This window comes from Pseudopipra pipra, chromosome 2 (assembly GCF_036250125.1).
Source record: "Pseudopipra pipra isolate bDixPip1 chromosome 2, bDixPip1.hap1, whole genome shotgun sequence".
NCBI classification, from domain to species: domain Eukaryota; kingdom Metazoa; phylum Chordata; class Aves; order Passeriformes; family Pipridae; genus Pseudopipra; species Pseudopipra pipra.
The window spans coordinates 68,436,104-68,456,770 of record NC_087550.1 but is presented as its reverse complement, the minus strand read 5'-3'; the positions used below and the strand labels follow the sequence as shown (position 1 = coordinate 68,456,770).

Genomic DNA, 20,667 nt, shown 5'->3' with positions numbered 1-20,667 from the left:
ATGATGTCATGCAGTCTGGGATATCCCTTTGGTCAGTTGGCATCAGCTGTCCTGGCTGGGTCCCCTCCCAGTTTCTCATGCACCCCCAGCCCACTTCTGGAGGGATGGTGTGAGAAGCAGAAAAGGCTTTGGCTGTGTTTAAGCACTGCTCAGCAACAACAAAAACATCTCTCATTATCAACGCTGTTTCCAGCACAAATCCAAAACATAGCCCTGTACTATCTCTTGTAAAGAAAATTAATTCTACCCCAGCCAAAATCAGCACATGAGGAAGCATGCAAGTTGGAGGGATGATGCTCAGTACTCCTCATACCTTTGAAAGACTTCCTGATTCTTGTTTCCAAGGCTTTTCTGAGGGAAGGGGGAGAAATGACCTGTCACTTGAACTGAGTTACTGGGATATGTCTGTTAATTATGACTTTGTGTCATTGAGAAAGTAAGGAACATGAGATTGCTGATTGTCTCCATAAAGGCTAATTTTAGGGGTTCTGGGTTTCCTCTTCCCTATACTTCATTTGCATCCTGTGGCTAATTATGGTCTAGTTGCCCTAATTTGAGAACTGCTTCTGTTTGATATGTGTAAGTGCCATAGTTACAAATACTCTGTCAGTGTTTACATTACAAATATTGTTATGTTTATATAAATTGGAAGTTTCAATGTCAGTTTTGTACTGACATACTGAGCTTAGGAACAGTACGGAAAATTTATTATTTCATACGATAAATCTCTGTGCTAGGTAGGTAGTATTTCCAGGGGACTTGGTCATAGCATCGGTCACCAGGTGGCACTGCTACACACAGTCTTGCTACACAGCAATCCTTTGAGAGCATGTCTGGAAATGGGATAAGGACTTCAGGTTTTCTCCCCTGTGTTGGGGATCCCTGCTTGGATCCGGAACTGTACACAGTCATGTCATCATAACTTCCATCCTACTTCTTACATTGTATGGAAACACTTCAATTTCTGTTTTAGTTATCAAAAAGATGAGCATAAAGATTTCCCGTGACACAAACAACATTCAGCATTTTAATGATAACAGAATACCTACCATTGTATATTTGCACCAGCTTAAAACAGTGATTTAATTATACTAATGTTTCTGCATTATGACTTGTTCTTCTAAAAGTATCATGTTGCATTTGGAGCCTGTTTTCATTTTACTTTTTTCCCTGTTTATACATTTCTCAAGAAGATTTTTCTAGATCTGTGTCTTGTTTATAGAATGAGCATTTTCATTTCTCTATCCAAGGTTTTCATGCAGTTTGACCACTCTAAAATCCTTCTTCCCTATTTTTTTATGCAGCTTAGTTACCAGTGTCTTTATTCCACATTTAGGAGTACACTTCTCTGCGACTGAAATTGGTCCAGGTGCTTAATTCCTCTGGGAATTATCTCTGAATCTGAAAAATCAGACGTTTTTGGTTATACTGAAGCTGCAAAGAATTTTTCTGTTCCCATGAATGTCATCACTGTGATGTCTTTGGCAGTTGAGAGCTTGGCCAAATTAAAGCAAGACAGGCTTCCTTCCTAGTGATGCTTTTGAACTGGGAAGTACCGGATATTGCAACCACATATGAGGCCTGAGAGTGGTGCTAAGGTTTACATTCATAATAAGCAGAGGAATGTGAGCACGTGTCTCACACGAATCACCAGTGTGCTGTACGATGCTGCTTCTCGCAGTTGGGAATGTGGGAAGATGAGAGATGCTCTGCAGGCAACAGAGTCAAGACAACAGATGTCGATTTACCTAGGAGAGAGTCAAGGACAATGAGAAAGAGGATTAAGGGGTTCCCATCTGTTCTTTTTTTTTTTTTGGCAGCTACACTGGCACCATTCTTGGTATTGTGCTGGGCCTACAAGTGCAATCTGCTACAGATTTGCTAACCTTTCTAGCTTGTGGTTCATCCTTTGTAATAATATATTTGTGGAATAATATTAGATGTTCCTTTTGGCTTTGGCAATGACAATTCTGTCTTAGTTTCCATTGCTGGAGAGTTGGAGTGGACCAGGGTCCTTTCCAAATCCCAAAATGAGGTAGATGTAGTAGGCACTGCCAGGCAGAGTAGACAGCTCCAGCAGCCACAGTACCTACTCCATTCTTCCTCATTTTTTTCTCTTCTATGTTACTGTTACTGCAGTGGTTGGGGAATGGTAGAGAAGTAAATGGCTCCTTTATATAAAAGCAGAAATAATTGGGAATAGGGAAGATCTTGTTGCAGAAGTTGCTCTTCTGCGGTAAATAGCTTTGCAACTGATCTGAGCTGCTAACAGCTAACTGTATTATCTCAACAACAGGGATTTTAGTAAGCTGATCTGATACACTTTTTCAAGGGGGGGAAGCCTTATTAAAAAAAAAAAAAAAAAGGACCAAAGAAACCTCATCAAATTTCAGATGTTCCCACCTGGAAAGATGCTATGATCACATGTAAGCACACAGGACTCAAGATTAAAACTTAGTTTTAAACAAAACGAATTGTGGTTCTTCACTGGATTCAAAGTCTGTTGTGCTGGAAAGTTTCATGGGATGACTGTTACATGAAAAAATGACTAAAATAAGAATCCCCAATCAAATTTCTCTTCTTTGAAGAGAAATATAATATTTCAATACATTGTCTCTCTTAATAGGTGCTACATTAAATTGAATAAGAATATGCTGAACTCAGACATAAAATGTGTCCTTAAATTCTAGGGGTGCTTATGAAATTCTGCCTAGGGATTATTCTCTTATGAACTTTGCTCATTCCGGTTCCCCTAAATCTGTTTTGGAGTGGGTCTTATTGGCAGAACAAATTCTAATCTGTCATTACCATCAAAAAGATTAGTGCCATTTGAGAGGAAAAAAACAAAACCAAACCACCCACCCTGTATCAGATTAATTTTTCATCCTTTTCATTGTGTACAAATTGCAGTGAGAGTCTCCTGCTATTGACATGTCTCTACAAGACCAATATGTCTTACTCAAACTTCTGGCATTGCATTTTAAACTATTGTAATCTCTATACATCCTGCAAAATATACAACTTTCATCATTTCTAGTGAGAGGTTTTTTATGTACTTAAAAGAGGAAGCACCAGGGTTTCTCCAGCACTCCAGAAGTTTCAAGCCTTGGTAATATGTTCAGTCTACTGAACTTACTTTCTAATACTTCAGTTGTATTTCCAAAACCTATTTCATTACATTCTTCAAATAAGACTGGGTAATTTAAATTAATTAAATGCTTTTTAAAAGTAAAAATGCCTGTATCTTGGATCTTGCAAAAAGGTGATTTGAAAGTAAAATAAAATTTGACTAGTTAAAAAATACTGCAAATATGGAAATGGACCTTGAATTCCCAGACAGTTAAGTGAGATCATTCTTAGAAAAGCAACAGAATAACAAACAATCCCAGCTACATGCATATTACTGAAATAATAGTTCAAGGTGATTGAAGTTATGCATAAACATGGGATTGTAAAGTCAAGCCTACAGCTCCTCTAATAACTTAATATTTTTTCTGCAATTAAAACTGTGGCTAGAAAGCTTAAGGGGATGGATAATTACTAGCAATTAACAGTCTGATTGTGTGAGATGCTGAGGTCTCTCTGCTGCATAAGAAATTGCTTAGAGCTGTGGTTGCTTACCAGTTTGTAGGTCTAAATCCTTTAACACTTTAAGTTCCTTGAACACGATATCTGGAACTGAAGATCCAGATTCTTATATGAAATGGCTGCTGTGGTGCCACGTACAGAAACAGCATACATTATCAAGGCGTTGTCTTAAGAAACAAAACATGCTTTCTCTAATAAACAGAAAGAAAACACACTTATCCATTTTATTTGGAAAAATAATCTTTACAGGCAGTACTCCACTGACAAGCATATCAAATCCAAAATGTTCAGAGGCATTTACTCACATTTAGTTACCTGGATCTGTGTTTGGTCACTTCAATAATATACCCTAATTTAACAGATTTTGCATCTAATGTCTATTCAACAAAAAGTTATGGCAGGTTATTAACAATTCAAAAAAGTCTGACTGGGTATGTGGTTGGTTTTCTTTGACCAACTGAGCATGCACTTGCAGCACATGCTGTGACAATTACTGCCCATAGTACTTTATGTACTTAAGATCTTCAAATATAGTGGTCCCTTTGAATTTTCCAGTTTGTTTCAAGAAGCTTGGCCAATGATAATGATAATAGTAAAAAAAGGAAGTTTTAAAAAATTGTTGCCTCTCACCAGAGGCTTTGTCTGTCATGTCTCTGGCACAGATGCCGCATTTACACTTCTTTCCATTTGGGATGACCTGGAGAGAAACTGTTCTTTCACTAAGAACAGAGATGTATTTTCAAAGCTCTGTGGATAAGGGCTATGGAAAGTTGCTTTCTTCTTTGTCCCAAGGTTTCTCATTCCTATTTACTGAGCTATAAGGATTATAATTCAGGTGAATTCCTAACTATATTGTGCAAAGAATTCGAGAAGGATGCTCTTGTTACCATTATAGTTTTAAACACTAGAAATTACATGAGAGGCATGTCAGATGTCACGGGCACAGGAATACTGTGCTCAATATGAGAGAAACTAGGAATTTTTAACTTAAAGGTGCGTGATATCTTACAACTGAAAAGAAACGAGAAAAGGGGACCAACTTCAAGAAGAAAAGTTATGTAACAAAAGGACTTTCCAATGAAACACTATTAATGAGATGGGGGGATAAAAAGTGTTAGGCAGATTAAAGGATAAATGAATAAATGGATAAAGTTAATGGACAGCTAAAAGAGATTACTATGAAGAATCAATTCAGAGAGACATAAAAAGCTGAAGCGAGAAGAAAACATGAAAACTTTGGATTAACATCTGAATTTTATTTTGAAGGTAGTTAAAATATTAGTGGTAGAGTTTATATAGATTAATTTCATCTTATAAGGGATTTCTATAAAGAATTCAGTAATAAAAAGAAATGAGGTCAAAATAATCAGATCTCATACCATATTAAGGAAATCACCCAACTGAAGGAGAAACCAAACAGCTTTACATAACAGGCACAATGTTGACAATTGAAGAATTTCACATTAACTTTTCACATTTTAGAATTTCAGTTCTACCTGATAATTTGCAAAAATTGAAGTACAGCCTTAAAAGCTGAAAACGCAGCTCTGTAGCATCTTCAAGGCTTCTTGTTCTATTTGAATGATGTGAGAACATCAGTGGATCTGTGATTGCTTAAAAGAATTTCAGTCTCTTTTTGCTATTTTTGTAATGTATTCACACGGTTGTCTTCAAGTTTCCTGATTATTATTAATTATTTGTATTGCCGTAACACCTAAAAGCCTACGTGGCTGTCTGCAAACTGCTTTTGGTAGGTCATATACAAACATAAAACAAAAGGGATCTAATAGTCTTGGAGATGGTGTTGGTAAGCAGCTGCAGCTATTCCCTATATTGCAGCCTCTCCCTTAGGCTGCTTCATTGGAGCCTGTTAATGATTATCCCATCTAAAACCACTGCAAAAGAACGTACAAGGGGGTTTTGCCGCTGCTGTAGTGCGAGCCCAGCGTTTAGTTCACTTCCCTGATAGGTTAAATTGGTCTTTGCGCTCAAGTGACTGAATTTCAGCTTCATGCTCTAGATGAACCGTCTAACCAACCAACCATCCCCAAAAGGGGTGGGTAGTCTTGCTGCCCTCTTCACCCCTGAGCAGTCATTCCCGCTTCCTTTGTGCCAACAGCGGTATCTCTATGAGTGCTGTCACTTAAATTAGAGGTGGCTCACAGAACTGAACTGGCAGAAAAGGAGCAGCTCACTGCAGGATTAAAGCAGAGCCAGCGCTGCTGCCAGAAACCAAATGGCTCTTTCTCCTAGGTGCACTGTTAAGAGGATCGCAGTGGCTCCTGAATTGTCATCCCGCAATGGTGGACACAAAATCTCAAGTACCATTCTCAGCTAAAGGGTTAATGCTAACTGTGCAAAGTGAGGGACAAGAAAATTTTTAGTTTTATGATCCAAAAAATTTGGCCATTATTCTTCTAGTTACCCTCGTTATAAAATCTACTGTACAACAATGCAGTTCAGATGTTAAAGTGTGCAAAAATAGCTTAGGGAAGCAATGCCAGTCTGGCTTTAACTTGTACCACTGTAGCACATATTGAAGCTGGTGTTCTGCCTACATAAGACTTTTTGCATTAGTGCTCCTGTCCCAAGGGACATTGTAGGATGTCCCTTAAGGCTTGGAGGATGCCATGAGAGGATATGTATTTGAGGTCTTGCCAAACCAGAATGTTAAAACTGAAAACTACAACTGATAAACCAAAATGGATAAATTAGATGGTTAAACTGGAAAAATATGAAGAGCAATATAGTTTGCTCAGAAAATGAGCTGAGTGGTTTATACTGCTATGAAAATAACGCTAATGCGACAGTTTGTGTGTCAGTTCAGACTGCTGTGGGCTGTGACCTGAGTGCTACGTGACCCCTCTCTGCCCTAATAATTATGCAGCCTCAAATTACACCGACCAGCTCTTCAGCTCAAGCTACAGACTTTTCATCTCTAGGCAGTTAAAACGGGACCCATAGTAACGTTTTACTGCGAGTCATCCCCGCTGTTGCTACGGATGTAAACAAGGAGACAGTCGCTACAACTGGCAATTACCAAAGGGATACGGATGATGTATGACTGGCAGAGCTTTGTCCAACTACTTTCTCAGGTAGAGGAAGCTAGTTACTAACATCTGCAGTAGGTGGCGGATTTGTCGTTGATAAGAGATGTTATCGCGATAGCGATGGCGAAACCCCCACAACTAAAACTCAAGCAGGAAAAACAAGCCTATAAAAAAAAAATAAAATCAGTCTTAAACGAAACTCTGACTCGGCAGTGGCTCGGCAGGAGACGCTGCTGTAGCACGGCCGCGACAAGGCCGGTTCTCCCCGCGCAGGGGAGAAACCAGAGGAGAAGCGGCGGTGGGAGCGGAGCGCCCCGGGCGGGGGTGCCCCGGGCCCCCGCTCCCTGCGCGGGAGCCTTCTCCCCAGCGACCCTCCGGCTCGCCGGAATCAAAACTAACTCGGAAAAGCGCTTGGGAGCTTTTGCAAGCAGGGCGGGGGACTGCCCCGCCGGCCTCTCCACCTCCTTCCTCCCCTTGCGGACCTCCTCCTCTTCCTCCGCCTCCCTGCGCGCCTGGTCACACTGCAAGCCTCAGGGAGAGCCCAGCACCACCCGGCAGAACGGGGAGCAGAAGACATCCCACCTTCTATTTTGCTTTGGGGCCCGGGCTGGCGGGGCTGGCCCTCCCCTCGGCCGGCGGTGGTCGGGGCGCGGAGCTCGCTCGGGGCGTAGCCCTTGCGCTCCTCCCCGGGGCGTTGAGGAGGAGGAGGCGGAGGTTCTTCGGCCGTCCTTCCCCGCCCCGCGGGCTGACCCCGCGCGGGCAGCAGGAGGAGGCGGCGCGGCCGTGCCCGGCGGGATGCGCGCTTAGCGGCGGCCCCGGCCGAGCGCAGGCCCCGCCAGCTGCACCTGGCGCCGGGGGAAGCGGCCGCGGAGCGCCGCGTCCTCCGCCCAGGCACCCGCCATGGAGAAGCGAGGGGAGGGCGAGCCGCTCTCTCACCCCTTGGAGCCCGAGCCCGAGCCGCAGCCGGCGCCTCCGGGGGAGAAGCGCTTCAGGCTGTGGTACGTGGGCTCGTCATGCCTGGACAGGCGGACCACGCTGCCCATGCTGCCCTGGCTGGTGGCCGAGATCCGCCGGCGCGGGCAGCGGCAGGAGCCCGGCGGCGCCCCGGGCAGCGCGGTGCCGGCCCGCGAGGTGCTGCTGCTGCTGGGCTCGCCCACGCTGCGCTGCGTGCCCGCCGGCCCCGCCAGCCCCGGCCCCGCCGCCGGCCCCGGCCGCCCCGCCAGCCCCGCGCCCGCCGTCTTCATCTTCGAGCACAAGGCGCAGCACATCGCCCGCTTCATCCACAACAGCCACGACCTCACCTACTTCGCCTACCTGATCAAGGCGCAGCCCGACAACCCCGACTCCCCCATGGCCTGCCACGTCTTCCGGGCCACTGACCCCAACCAGGCGAGTGGCGGCGGGCGTAGGGAAAGGGGGCACTGCCTGGGATCCCCCCCTCTTGGCTTCTCTCCCCCTCGCCGGGCGGGACCTCGGTCGCTGCACTCCGCAGCCGCGGAGCGTGTCGGTGTGCTGGGGCGGGGCAGGGTGGCGCTTGCGGGGCGCTGCGGGACCGTAACGCCCCGCACACCCACCCGCGGCGTGGGGGGAGCGGCCGTGCCCGCTGGGCTCGTCCCGCGGCTGCCTCTGCAGCTCAGGCGGCTGCAGCGCCCTCGGGAAAAAGGGGTGTGCGTGGGGCGGGCGCACAGTCCCGCGTGGCCGCGGGGTGCTGTGCCACTTCTGCCCCGAGCGCATGGAGCACCCTCTGCTAGGCCGAGGATACCCACTCTGCGAAACGCGGTGCAGCGGAAGGTGGAGCCCCTTTCGTTCTTCTCCGTTCCCCCTCCATGGAGAGGCGTCGCATCTCAGTGGCAAAAGCACAATTTGCTCTGGGAGCAAAACGCAGAATTTGTGTTAAATCGCCCATGTAGTGGCGTAAGCGTCGGACAGGAATTGAGTAGTGAAGATGGTGCTTTTCTGCAAACCCTGGTGGTGTAGAAACCATCGTTCGTGACCAATGGGTTCTGTTGTCCCGGGTCACACTAAGGACACCTGCCTGTGCTCAGGCACACGCAGTAATGCTACAAACAACTCTTGGTTTGGGTGGGGACATTGTTGATAACGTGCCAACTGGAAAAAAGTCCTAACAGTAAGACTGTATTTTCCTGACTATCTGACAGGCATTGGCTCGCATGTCAAATGTGCAGCAGACTTCTTTCTGCTCCCTGTTTAGGGTATGTGAGCAATGGCGGTTTGACAAGTAGGTTTGATGATTGATTTTGCAAAATGACAGCAAGAGAAAGGCCTTTCGATAACAGTTCTTTGGTTAAGTTAGGACACCTCCTAGTTTTCACAAACTGGAGGAAAGACGCATGCAATTAGAAGTGCTGGGATTTACTGAAACCACTTAGCTGACTTACTAGATCTGCTGAACAGTTGCTCAGATTTCTTTTGTTTGTTTTTTTAAGTGAAGAGGGTAGAAAGCATTAAGAAAACTACAGAAGACTTGTCAGTATATTAATTTTTATTTGAGCCCAGCGTACTTCCAGAGACTTTAACGTGGGAGGGATTTCGGTTGCATGCATAGCTGTGGCCTAAGCCATCATTAATGATAGGACAGGCGGTATCCCAAGTGGAGGTAATTACGCTTAACTTGCTGGCAACTGCTACAGCTGTAGTGCTCTGCCAGGAGAGAGCACGCAGAAGAAGCGTGAAGTGGAGGGGATCATATCTGGCAAGAGAGGAGCCAAAATGTCTTTTTAGGAGACTGACCATATGGACTGAGATTCCTGCTGTTAGCAGAAGATGCTGAATCAAATTTATTTTTGGGGTAGGTCTGTGCTGGTACCATGAGATTGTTTTACAAAGTTTAGTGGATCCCTAGTACTCTAGCGAACATGCAAATTAGTACGTATGTGTATATTTGGGAGGCTGTTTCTGACTAAAGCTTTTATCCATATATCTTCTTTCTTCATGGAGGAAAATGTCCTTATGTGCATTGAGTTAAATCAAACACATTCTGTATCATTTGATTCCAACTGATATGTAGGTAAAGTCTTCTACTGAAGGAAGTTACTAGTGTGAACAAGTTCCCCTTCCTGTCTTGTTCTGACAATATAGTCTAAGTTTTACCTAGTCTAAGATTTTTTTTTAACCTTGTTATCATTAAAAAAGAACATGTCCATCACATGACTGTTACTCAGCACATGCTTTCAAACTACAGTGAGGGTAGTAAATGCACAGCCAGTGATGGGATTCACAAATGTCTGACTAACAGGCAAGTTTTTTTAAGATATCAAAAAGAAAAGAATTTTTTTCCCCTCCTGAGTTTTGTTACCAGTCATTGAGACTTGGTTGGCTAAGCCTGTCCAGGTCTCTAGCTAGTGGTCTGTACTTAAGCTTAGTCCTGAGTGGATGAAGTCAGGCTGCAGGTTACTAGCTCCGAAAATCTTCTTCTGAAAGTCTTGCTTCTTATAAAATTGACACTGTTCTTGCATGCTTTCAAGATCTTTAAGTATGCACTACTGTTTCATAGTGGTTGTATGAGCCCCGTGTTGTCTACTAGATTAGAAAGTATTTTTCACAGGTGGTATTTTAAGACAACCTCATTTGCCATCTTAGGTAGTAGAGACTTTCAGGCAATGTAAGTTGGCACTGCTACTGAGAGAAGTGATCCTGTCCCCTTGAAGCCTCGACCCCTTGTTCCTTCCTCTCGGCTTTGTCCTCATGGCAGCACAACTGTTTGTGCAGCTGCACAGCAAACAGGATCAGGGAATTGACTGGTGTTAAACTTGCTTTTCCCTCACCTTTTCTGGATTATTTCCAAACTGCTTTCCTCATTTGCTTTACTATGCAACCTTAATACCATTTACGTCAAGACAAGTGGGTTGGAGGCACACATTATCAGAGAGTAGCCAAGAAGGGGAAGGGTCAGACAGCCTTTCCAGAAGTGCTAGAGAAGTTTCTTTTTAGAGAAGTTGTGAATACTCCATCCCTGGAATTGTTCAAGGTGAGGTTGAATGGGGCTTTGAGCAACCTGGTCTAATGGAAGGTGTCCCTGCCTGTGGCAGGGCAGGTGGAATTAGCTGGTCTTCAAGATCCCTTGCAAGCCAAACCATTCTATGATTCTGTAAAGTTATTCTGACTTAAAATTAGCCAGAGATGACTGCAAAGCCATGGTGTTTACCCATTTTGGCAGTATTAAGTTTAGCAGCACGCTAAGTCACTCTGCAGTGAAGGGAGAGTGCAGGAGATGTTACGTGGTCTTTGAGTTAGAAGACAGCCATAATTTTTAATGGCGGGTGTAAATTATGAAAGTGAGAGGTTAATGATTGACTTCCAAGAGATTAGTGCTACCGTGATAATTCTGAAAACACAATGTAGGTGAGAACGAAAGTTTTGGCTTCAAGCCTGTTTCTTTGTCCACCAGCTGTACTGCACAGTGTTTAGGATGCATGTGCATTCACTATGACCACAAAAAGGGTTGTTATTCTTTAGAAAAAAGCAATACTTCTTGCCATTCCCTGCAGATTTCTTTACCAGATGACCAATAAAAAGCCAATGCAATATGTGCTCTGATGACATCAGGTGGGAAGATAACATCTTTTAATGTTATTTGGTGTGATTGAAGAAAAATGAGTGAGGTAGTATGAAACACGTTCTAATTTTATTTGAAAGCCTACAAATTTTAGGCAGAGCTGAAAAGTATGTGGGTCGACTCCTGTTCTGGAGTAGTACTTTGGCAGTGTTTCAAACCCAAAGCTCAGCTTGGCAGCATGGAAGTGGATGCTAAGATGCTTTTACTGGGGGGTATGTGTGGGGGTGTGTGTGTGTGTCTTGCTGTTTAATAACAAGGGGAGACATCTGAAGCCATCTGACTGGTGGAGATGGGAAAAGAAATTTTTCCCTTCTTTTTTGTTTCTGCTGAATTATTAGTGTTTGCTGCTTCTTGTAACTTTTCAAAGCAGTAGCCAGCTGAAGTGGGTAAGGGTAGTTGTCTGTTTAGTATTGCCTAGTAGCTTCTGAGTAGCAGCCAGAGATTTGTTAGTTTTGTATTGATGTCATTTGAGAATTACCTAGGATGCATAGAGTCTGTTTGTAGACATCAGATGACAGTATTGTCACATTTTATATTTTGACAGATTTTCTTTACAATCCTGGGAACAGATTTACTTTTTTTTTTTTTTAACAAAAAGTTAGAGTTTATAAATATGGCAAGCATACCTTTCTTGCAGCCACCAAAAAAGCCTGTTTGTTTAGTGTTTTCAAGCTCAACTTCAACACATTTTTATCATGGAATACTGATTTTATGTTGTAAACTGGATTTTAATTGTGTGGAACAAATCAATGCAGTTTGACAATTGCCTTGATTCCCTGTTTCTGGAGGAAAGGCTTATGGTATCTCTTTCTGGACTTTTTTTTTAAATTATTATGCTCATCTAGGTTGTGTATTTTCTTGAAACGTTAATAAGCCTGTTTGGAGGGAATTTTTTTTTAACCTGAACTGGCATCCTAAATCAAGTTATACTGTAATTGATTCTTATTAGTGAAGATAGTTGTTTCCTCCAGTTAAGTAAGAACTTACTGGTTGTATTTTGTTTTTCTTTTAGAAAACTTGTGAGCAGGGATCAAAGTATGTTGTTACAGGGTTTCAAAACTAATCCAAGCTAGCCTTGAAAGAAAAATGTTCAGGTGCGCAGACCTCAGTAAGGTCTATGGGTGTAATCTATAGCTGTGTCTTTGTGCTACACCCATGTGTTAGGGGTCTGGGCTTTCTCAAGGTGAAGCAGAAATAATGAAGCCTTTTGCTGACAATATAAAGCTGTGATAAGAACTGGAGAGACAGAAGGACAGAGACAAGAGCCTGCTTGTCAAACACACTTGTTTATTCCAGGAGTGTGTCTCCTGCTTGTTTGAAAATGTGTTTCAGTAAAGCAAGGCCATAAGACAGTTTGTTCTGAAAAACGAGGCATCAGTACAAAGTCTAGTAAAAGGAGGCTTTTATGCTGTAATAATACCATGTTACATAAAGTTTCTTATTGAAGAATGTAAGTTAGAAATGTTTGAAGAAGGAAGTTTGCCAAGTTTACGTTCATATTTCTGTTGTCCTTTGATTTTTATGTGGCATAGGAGCATGAGCTGCATGACAATAAAGTCTTGGTTATAGGAAGTGCATATGTACAGCATTGTTGCCATTCATATGAAAGTGTTGCACTGGTTGAGTTGTCTGACAAGATGTGCTTTGAATAGGTATAACAGACATGACAAAAAAGATGAGCTCTAGGTTTTGAAGGATTCTGCAGGAAATGGGAGAGATGACGTTTGATTGCTAGACAGATGAGCACAAGCACAGTTTGATCGCAGAGGAAAGAAGCAACACTGTTTTCCATGAGCAGGATAGGTTGTCCCAGTTTTATCAAGAAAACAAGTCTTGGAGAGACAAAAAAAATGTTCTGTAAGTTCTTGTGGGTCAGGATTTCATTCATGGGGTGAGAAACTGAAAAGCAATGACTCAGAACAAAGCATGGATGCTAAAGGCTTGCAATGAATGCAGAATTGTTTGGTGAGCAGCCTTATTATCTCCATGGGCTATACAGCCTCTGATGAAGTCTTGCACTCCCTTTTTTGGGAACTGAAAGTCAAGAGCTGCAGGTTTCATTTTTGTTTTCCTTAATGATAGATTTGGCACTTTTTTTTTTTTTTTTTTTTTTTTTTTTGCATATGAGAGCACTTTTCATTTTAGGCTTGTGAAGCTCTCTTTAAATTCCAGTTTTGAACATCTTGTCCGTATTAATGTTCTCCCATGTTCCAAACAGAAAAAATAATAAAAACAGTGACATTGTTAGTTGTTTCTATATGGTGAAACAGCCTTTTTATTCCTGATTAATGTTTAGGAGAGGAAAGGGAATGGTTTTAAATACTCTTATCTGTTATGTTTGTAGAAATAAATGATTAATTTTTCCCTTTGTATTTCATGAAAACCACCCCATTATTTGAGGAGTAGAAGCAATGTCTCAGAGGACTGTGTTTTCAGAAAGGCAAAATGAAACCTAGAACAGTAAATATACATAATGATGTAAGCTCACTGCGAGTGTCTGTAGGTAAGCAGTGTACCAGATAATAAGGCTGTCTTAGTTAAAGAAAGGAGCTTGTATGCATCTGAGAATACCAAATCAAGGCTTCTTCTGATTATCTATTTCTACATTTCTTTTTTTCCTGTCTTTCAAATGTAGAGGCAGTTCCTTGTAAAAATAATTAAATAGAAAACTGACTTCAAAAAGGTTTGGCTAGCTTATATATGTCTTGGCAACAGGGAGAGTCTGATTTTTAGGGATGATAAAAAACTCGGACCAAAGTGCTTGAAGATAGTTATTTATAAAAGTGAATGCTATAAAAGATTCAATTTCTAACCAGCCATCACAAAATAGTGGTGTTTGTGACTCACTCCTCTCAATCTCTGCTGTTTGCTAGAGTCTGGTACAGCATTTGATGTGCACCCTTCCTTGCATCTCTTCCATCCATCTTCCCCATTTGCCGAGAACTCTGCAAATGTGATGAGTTTCTCTGAGGTAAAGTGGTGAATACCATGTTAAATTTTGGGGACAGATCTTGGAGATTGCTGTCTAGTCTGTAGGTCATGCAGACTTTCATCAGCTTTGGCATGGTCCCCTCATGGTGCCAGCTGTCCTCTGCCACCTGGTTCTGTTTTCTTTGTGGTTTCAGATACTATTTCAAGTATAGAGACAAGAATAAAAAAGAAGAGTTTATTTCCAATGTGGCTTTTGTAATTTGCCCCATATGTGAACTGTGGCATCTTCTACCTTTATGTTCTGTGCTGTTCTGAGGTACCTTCAGAGACTACAAGGAGATGACTGGGTAAAAAGACCTACCTATATAGGTCATTAAATAACGTGTTGTTTCAGGGCTGCTGGAAAGCAAACTTAAGCCAACAAAGTGAAGTGACTTAATTTATAAACTTTCCTGTTCTGTATAGGCTGTAATATATTATCTATCACCTTTATGTTCTGACACAAATAGGTACATCAAGACCGTCTGCAGTTACATGGGTTCCAAAATAAAGTAGAGCATTGCTAATGGAAGATAGCGTATGATCATTTTACACACAACCATATTGCCCCTGAAGAGGTCAAACTATAAGAAGACAGTACTGAATGTCACGGGGCAGGATGAAAATGTGGAAGTGATGACCCCCCATGATGCGCGAACTTCCTATTTTGTGGTTTGTTTTGGGTACCACAGAACGTGCATCAGTGTCGGATATGCATGTTTTCATCCATGAACATGTTGGGGTTTTTTTATTCCTATTCAGGTGTATTAATCAGGTGACAACTGGTACGTCAGTGAGGTGGGCAAATAAACTTTCTTGGTGATCTTGTAGATCTGAAAGTACTCTGGTAATTCCGTGTTCAGAGGTAAACCTGTTTGTGCTGTGCAGGATTAGTTCTGGTAGTATATTTAAGACTGGAGAGAAAAGGACGTGAGAACCCCACCAATCAAACAAAACTAGGTGCATTCGACTCAAGGCGCTCATAGTAGCCCATATTAGAGTCTGAAGTTTTAGATATTTATAAAAGTTAACTATATATCTTGAAAAATTCAGCTAGTCTTCATTCTGAACAGTCATGCTCTACCAGCACAAAACCTACCATCGTCTGAAGCTTGCTCCCTTCCTTGCCTCTGCCTCCGTAGCAGCCACCCTGCTTGAAATGAACAGCACTGTGCCCTGCTGTCTGAGGCAAAGCCTCCTTAAAGCCATCCCTCTTAAGTGAAATGGGCTGCTTAGCCCCTCCTGTCCCCTCTTCCTGCTGCAGGGAATTAGGATTTAGAGTGAGAAGTTAATTAGTTGGTCCTCTTCTGAAGAGGATGGTGCTGCCAGGATTTCCGCTGCTCCTCTACCAGAATCTCTCGGGGGGAAAAAAAAAAAGGAAAACCATGGCAGCAGCTAGAGCTCTAGGTATAATTTTACCTTTCCAAGCTGAAATTTTGTGTCTTGGCTACAGTTGCAGCGCTTAAACATGGCTTTTCTGTCCTTCTGCATGGTTTAGTTATAAGTCACTTAAACAAAAACCTACAACATGTACTTGAAAGGCTGTTGTAACATGAAGGCTGTTCAGTCTTGTTAGATGGCATATAGTAAATCCATGTATTAAATTTTATTTTTCTATTCAGAGCCTAAAAAAGACGTTATGAACTAATAAGTTACCTAGATGCATTATAACTCCTTTCAGTTTGGATCATTTGTAAGAGAGGTAAAATATTTCAGTCAAACCAGTGCAAAAAAGAAAAAATTACTTTTAATGGACTCCTAATGCTAATCAAACTCTGCTTGGTGCTTAGAGGAATTGTATCTACTAAATCACATTTCCTGACTTTATAAATTGTAATAGGGAGTTGTCTTCATCTCTTCTCAAATCTGATTACTTTCTCATGGAACTCATAACTTCTTTTTTTCTAAATAATTTTATCTCTTTGGAATTAAGTAGGCTTTTAAAAATAATCTTTTCTGGAAATTTGGAATGTGGTAAGGTTTTTCTTGTTCTGCATCTCTGGAACAACTGAAGAAGGGTAGGATTCTACAGTATTGGACATGTGGCACTTTTCTGAAGGATTAAATTCATTTGCAATGCAAATGTGAGAGAGAGCCTTGTTCAAAGCCAGTGTGTAAGATTTGTAGAAGCTGTTGGGTAAGATAAAACCAATACCATAGAAATGTGGCTTTTTTCCAGTTCTACTATCCCTAGCTCTGTGGTTTTCCCCATCCCATTACAGCTGACTTTAAAGTATATTTCAGTCATGAAGTTCATTTTTGTATGTTGATAAACCTTAACAAGCAGCTTGCTCTGTTAAAATGACTAGGGTTATGTTTTACTTCATTACTCTTCTTGGCAGGAACATGTAGATCTGCACAGTGCTGTTCAGAGATCCTTGATGCATGGAAAAACATTATGGGAAGTCCGAATATTATCCTCCAGGGCATAGTAAAGACAGCTTTCCAGAGTGTTCTCAGTTTTGTTTTTCTTAGCAAGATTAATATTTATTTATTTATTAGAATGCTGATGTTAAATATATTTTGTGTACTGTGTGACGCAGATATGGGTTTCCCGTTATGTTAATTAAAAAAAAAAAAAGACTAAAACCAGCAATGTCCCAGAAACTTTGGGAATAGTCAGTGGTCTGTGGGTTCTTGAGTATTTTTGAAATAGAGTAAATATTTGGTAACAGAGCAATAAAAGACTAGGATGTGCAATGCTAACTTGCTGAAGTATATTTTTATGTGCCTTCTCATAGTTTGTTTCCTGCTTTGGCTTTCCTAACAACTTCATCTCAAGTTACCGTAGGATTTCTAAATAAAAATAGAGTAGGGTAGTATATGTTTCACAGTGCTGTATTTGCCAGTGAGGAACCAGTTGCTTTCTTTAGGACTGCTTGGCTAGAAGGGCAGAAACAAAGCATCACACCTCCTCCAGCTAAACCCTGTGCTGAAAGCTGATGTATGACCTTCAGGTGCCATACATATGCAAAGGTCTGCAATTCCTGCCTGCCTCAGCTCTGCCATAGCGTGCAAAATTATAGCTTTGGTAGTCTGATGTGAAAAAATTCATTCCTGCTTGTGTGCAAATTAGGAGGGATCGTGTGTATGACCTCCTTGGCAGTGAAAATAAATAGTAGACTGCCCTCAGTGTCAAGGTACTTCTGTGGCAATCTAAGCAGTTGGGATACAACTTGCCAAACAAGCTACTGTAACTATATTTTGCAAAAACAACAAAACAAGAACATAATTTAAGATGCTGAAATGCTGCTCTGATGCGCAAATCACATAACAACTCTAGGAGAGCTTTTTATGGAAAATACTGCTCTTCCTGTAACATTTGGTTTAGGCAGCACACAAGACTTGTTTTTTATGGAGAAAGATTTCAAATAAGTATCCCTTTTGTAGAAAATACTTCTGGTCTGGCTTTATGGTCATACTCAATAAGAGTCCCTTAATTTTCTGTGCAGCAGGACTGCAAGCTTAAGCAGTACACAAAGAAATTTGTGAAGAGGGTACACTTTTTTTGTAAATCAACGACATTATAAATAGAGGCAAGATGCCGGCTCTTCTTCAGCAGCACTTTTTTGGGTGAACCTTGCCAAAAGAGAAAATCAAGTGAACCTTTCAGTAGGAGCAACACATCATACTTTTATCTAAATTATTCATGAAGGAACACACCCAGATTATCCATGGCATATGTGTACTTATATTCAGATTTAGCCTTGAGGAAATTTGCTGACCTAAACGTGGGAGCAGAGTTGGGAGCAAGGCAACATGATTAAAGGCAGCTCAGAAGGAGTGGGTTTACATCTTGGCACTGTGCCTTGGATTCCCTGTCTGCTTCATGCTAGGGAGAACTAAAAATAATATCTGCAGTTTAGTGGAATGGTGTGAAGTTTATAAAATGAATAAATTTCCTCCATAGCGATCTTCTGTCTGCAAAAATCACCACAGAGAAAAGTGATATTAAAAAAAATTATATGGAGCTATCGATCCATCTGTATGAATGCTGTGAGTGTTTGGGGGGAATTTCTTTCTCTTTGTGCAGTAAGCATGTTGTCTTTAAAATATACAGTATCACAGCTGGGAGTAAGAAATATGGAGATTGGCCCAGACTGCTAAATTGATGATCGCTGTGATTCTTTATGTAACCAAGTATTTTTTTTCTGTATGATCACCCACTGTTCTGCACTTCCCCCGTTTTACTTAACATCACAGTCTTACTAGTTGTTGTTATATGGGAGTTTAAAAGGGAACTTTCTGAGTTTAGTGAAAATTACAAGTTAAAATTCATTTTCAACAGTACCATCAGTAGTAAGCTGAACAAAAGCTTGGGTGTGGTGCCATTTTGTTTCTTATCCGAGTCTAAATTTTTCAGATTTGACAACCTATTTGATATGCCTCTGCTCTGAGTTCTCACAAGACCACCATAAAAAGGTCAGATTTTGAGGAGGCAATTAATACTTGGATTTCTGCAGCACAATAAAGTGGATGCTTCAGGATTTTAAAATTCTTACTGTAGCTCTGTAGAGAGCTCAAAATGCTCTGTGGAGTCCCCCGGGTTGCTGCTGACCTTGTAGAAACACAGCACCCAACTCTGCTTGCCTATACAGCTGTATACATAACACCTAACACCCCATGAGCGTTTTACCAGTCTTTTTTAATTTTAACTGCTATATATTCTAGCCTCTTTCTTAGCAATTTGAAGCATGGTTGCATCTTTATTATGGTTTTGAATGGGTTTACTGATTTCAGGTGGTAATAGGCAGGGTGTAAATTTTAAATTTAGGATCATCTGAGGTTATTTATAGACAGCTTAAGCTCTATTTTTGTGTTATATCAGATGGAATGAAGAATATAAAGTATTTAAGTCTGTTACCTGTGTAAAATACAGAAAATAGTCCCTTTCAGCCCTGTATTGGGCTAGTGTGTTAGGAATAAAGAGTAGCTTAATGGTGTCCTGTTACAGAGGTCAATTAATTCACTTGAGCATACTGCTGCCACGTGGGCTCCCCAGCCATATTACAAGGAACAGTGTACATGTATTGTAATGGATCACTGCTCCTGGAAGAGCTGTTGTTATGCACCCATAAGAGCCCTGCATGAAACTGTGCAGGATGTGCTTCATGCTTTCACTCTGGATTTAATTGCTTTGGGTTGGTTTCAGAGCACTATTCAGTGAACAACTTAAGACTCTGTCTAGAGAGCTCTGCTCTGAAATAAGATCCAAGGCACACAAGTAATTCTCTCTGAATTGCAGTGTTTTCCTATAGGATCACCAGCTGCTAGAAGATTGTACTGCTTTACTTCTCTGTTACAGCTTTAAGTGTCATCCTGCCATCAAAATTAGCCGTCTCTTGCTATTACTATGTCATAAAAGTAATACTACTGAAGTTTTTTGTTTCTGCCTGTACTGTTCCTGTTAAAATGTCAAAATATCTTTCAGCACAGTTGAATAAGCAGGTGAATAAGGATGTGATAGGTTTCTGATTCAGATTCAGTGCAGGGTGCTATTGTCATTTGGAACCTTGTAGAAACCTAAGAAAACAGCAAATCTACATTTAAAAAAAAACTTGCGTAACTTTGTTGTATGCACCAGGTGTGTTCGCCACAGGAGCACGTTTCTTGAAGGAATATTCTCTCTAGTGGATGCCTTTGAATGGTTGCAATGTAATCAGGGTTGAGAACTGCGTGAAGAAGATAATAGGGAATCTGGTACAGAAATCAGAGCTGTACGAAGAACAGTAAAGAAAACACATCCCTATAAGATCCCTTTACTGCTTGACAACAGATGCATTAGTTATCAAATTTGTGGGCTTTTACAGTCTTTTTACTGTCTGTGTATAGAAGGCTACTGGTTATTGTTTTCTCGTGTCATGCCTCTTGCTCTTCTGTTATTCTCAGCTCCTTGAAATTGTCCCAGTCAGGATTACAATCTTTGCATTTTGCAAGAGTTGTTGGTACTGCATGCAGTACTGTTAACCATGAAGAGTCATGATTCTGACCATAGCGAAAAAAGATAATAATCCCTTTACTCCTACTGCTTCCCACAAGCCGACTGGCCCCAAAATAAAACTTTAAAGAATAAAAAACAGTCATTCATTCTTTTGAGTGCTTGCTGTCAGGAGCTGAGCTTTTCAGATATAGCTGTCAGGATTATGAAAAATTTAACTTTATTCCTGTTCATTTTGCTAGTTCCAAGTTTCACATTCTAGAAATATCATGAAGACTAGCTCCTCTTCTCCTTTTTTTATCACTTGCCATTAACCTTTTTCTTTTTTTTTCTTTTAAAGATATGATCTGATAACAGCTGTTTATTTAACAGAAACTTGAACAGAAAATTTTATGTAAAAATAAGCATGCATTTTAATAACGCTATTCTAATGTTTTTACTTGCTCAAAGTTACTTTGCGTTTAAAGTTTAGTTTCACCTTCACACACTTCTTTTTAAAACACATGACCTGGCACAAGTTTATTTTTAAGTCATACTGCCAATGG

General features: G+C 41.4%; 1 protein-coding gene across 2 annotated transcripts in view; it reads left to right on the top strand.

Moving 5' to 3' along the window:
* Positions 1-7,158: 7,158 nt before the first annotated feature.
* The window catches only part of TBC1D4 (TBC1 domain family member 4), a 96,102-nt gene continuing 82,593 nt past the window's right edge, over positions 7,159-20,667 (top strand). The window contains exon 1 of one of the 2 annotated variants that reach the window (XM_064645893.1): positions 7,159-8,027. In XM_064645893.1, coding sequence (XP_064501963.1) covers positions 7,539-8,027 — 489 coding nt within the window. In that variant the 5' untranslated portion in view covers positions 7,159-7,538. The remainder of the gene's footprint in view (positions 8,028-20,667) is intronic. The other variant, XM_064645894.1, reaches the window with a different exon arrangement.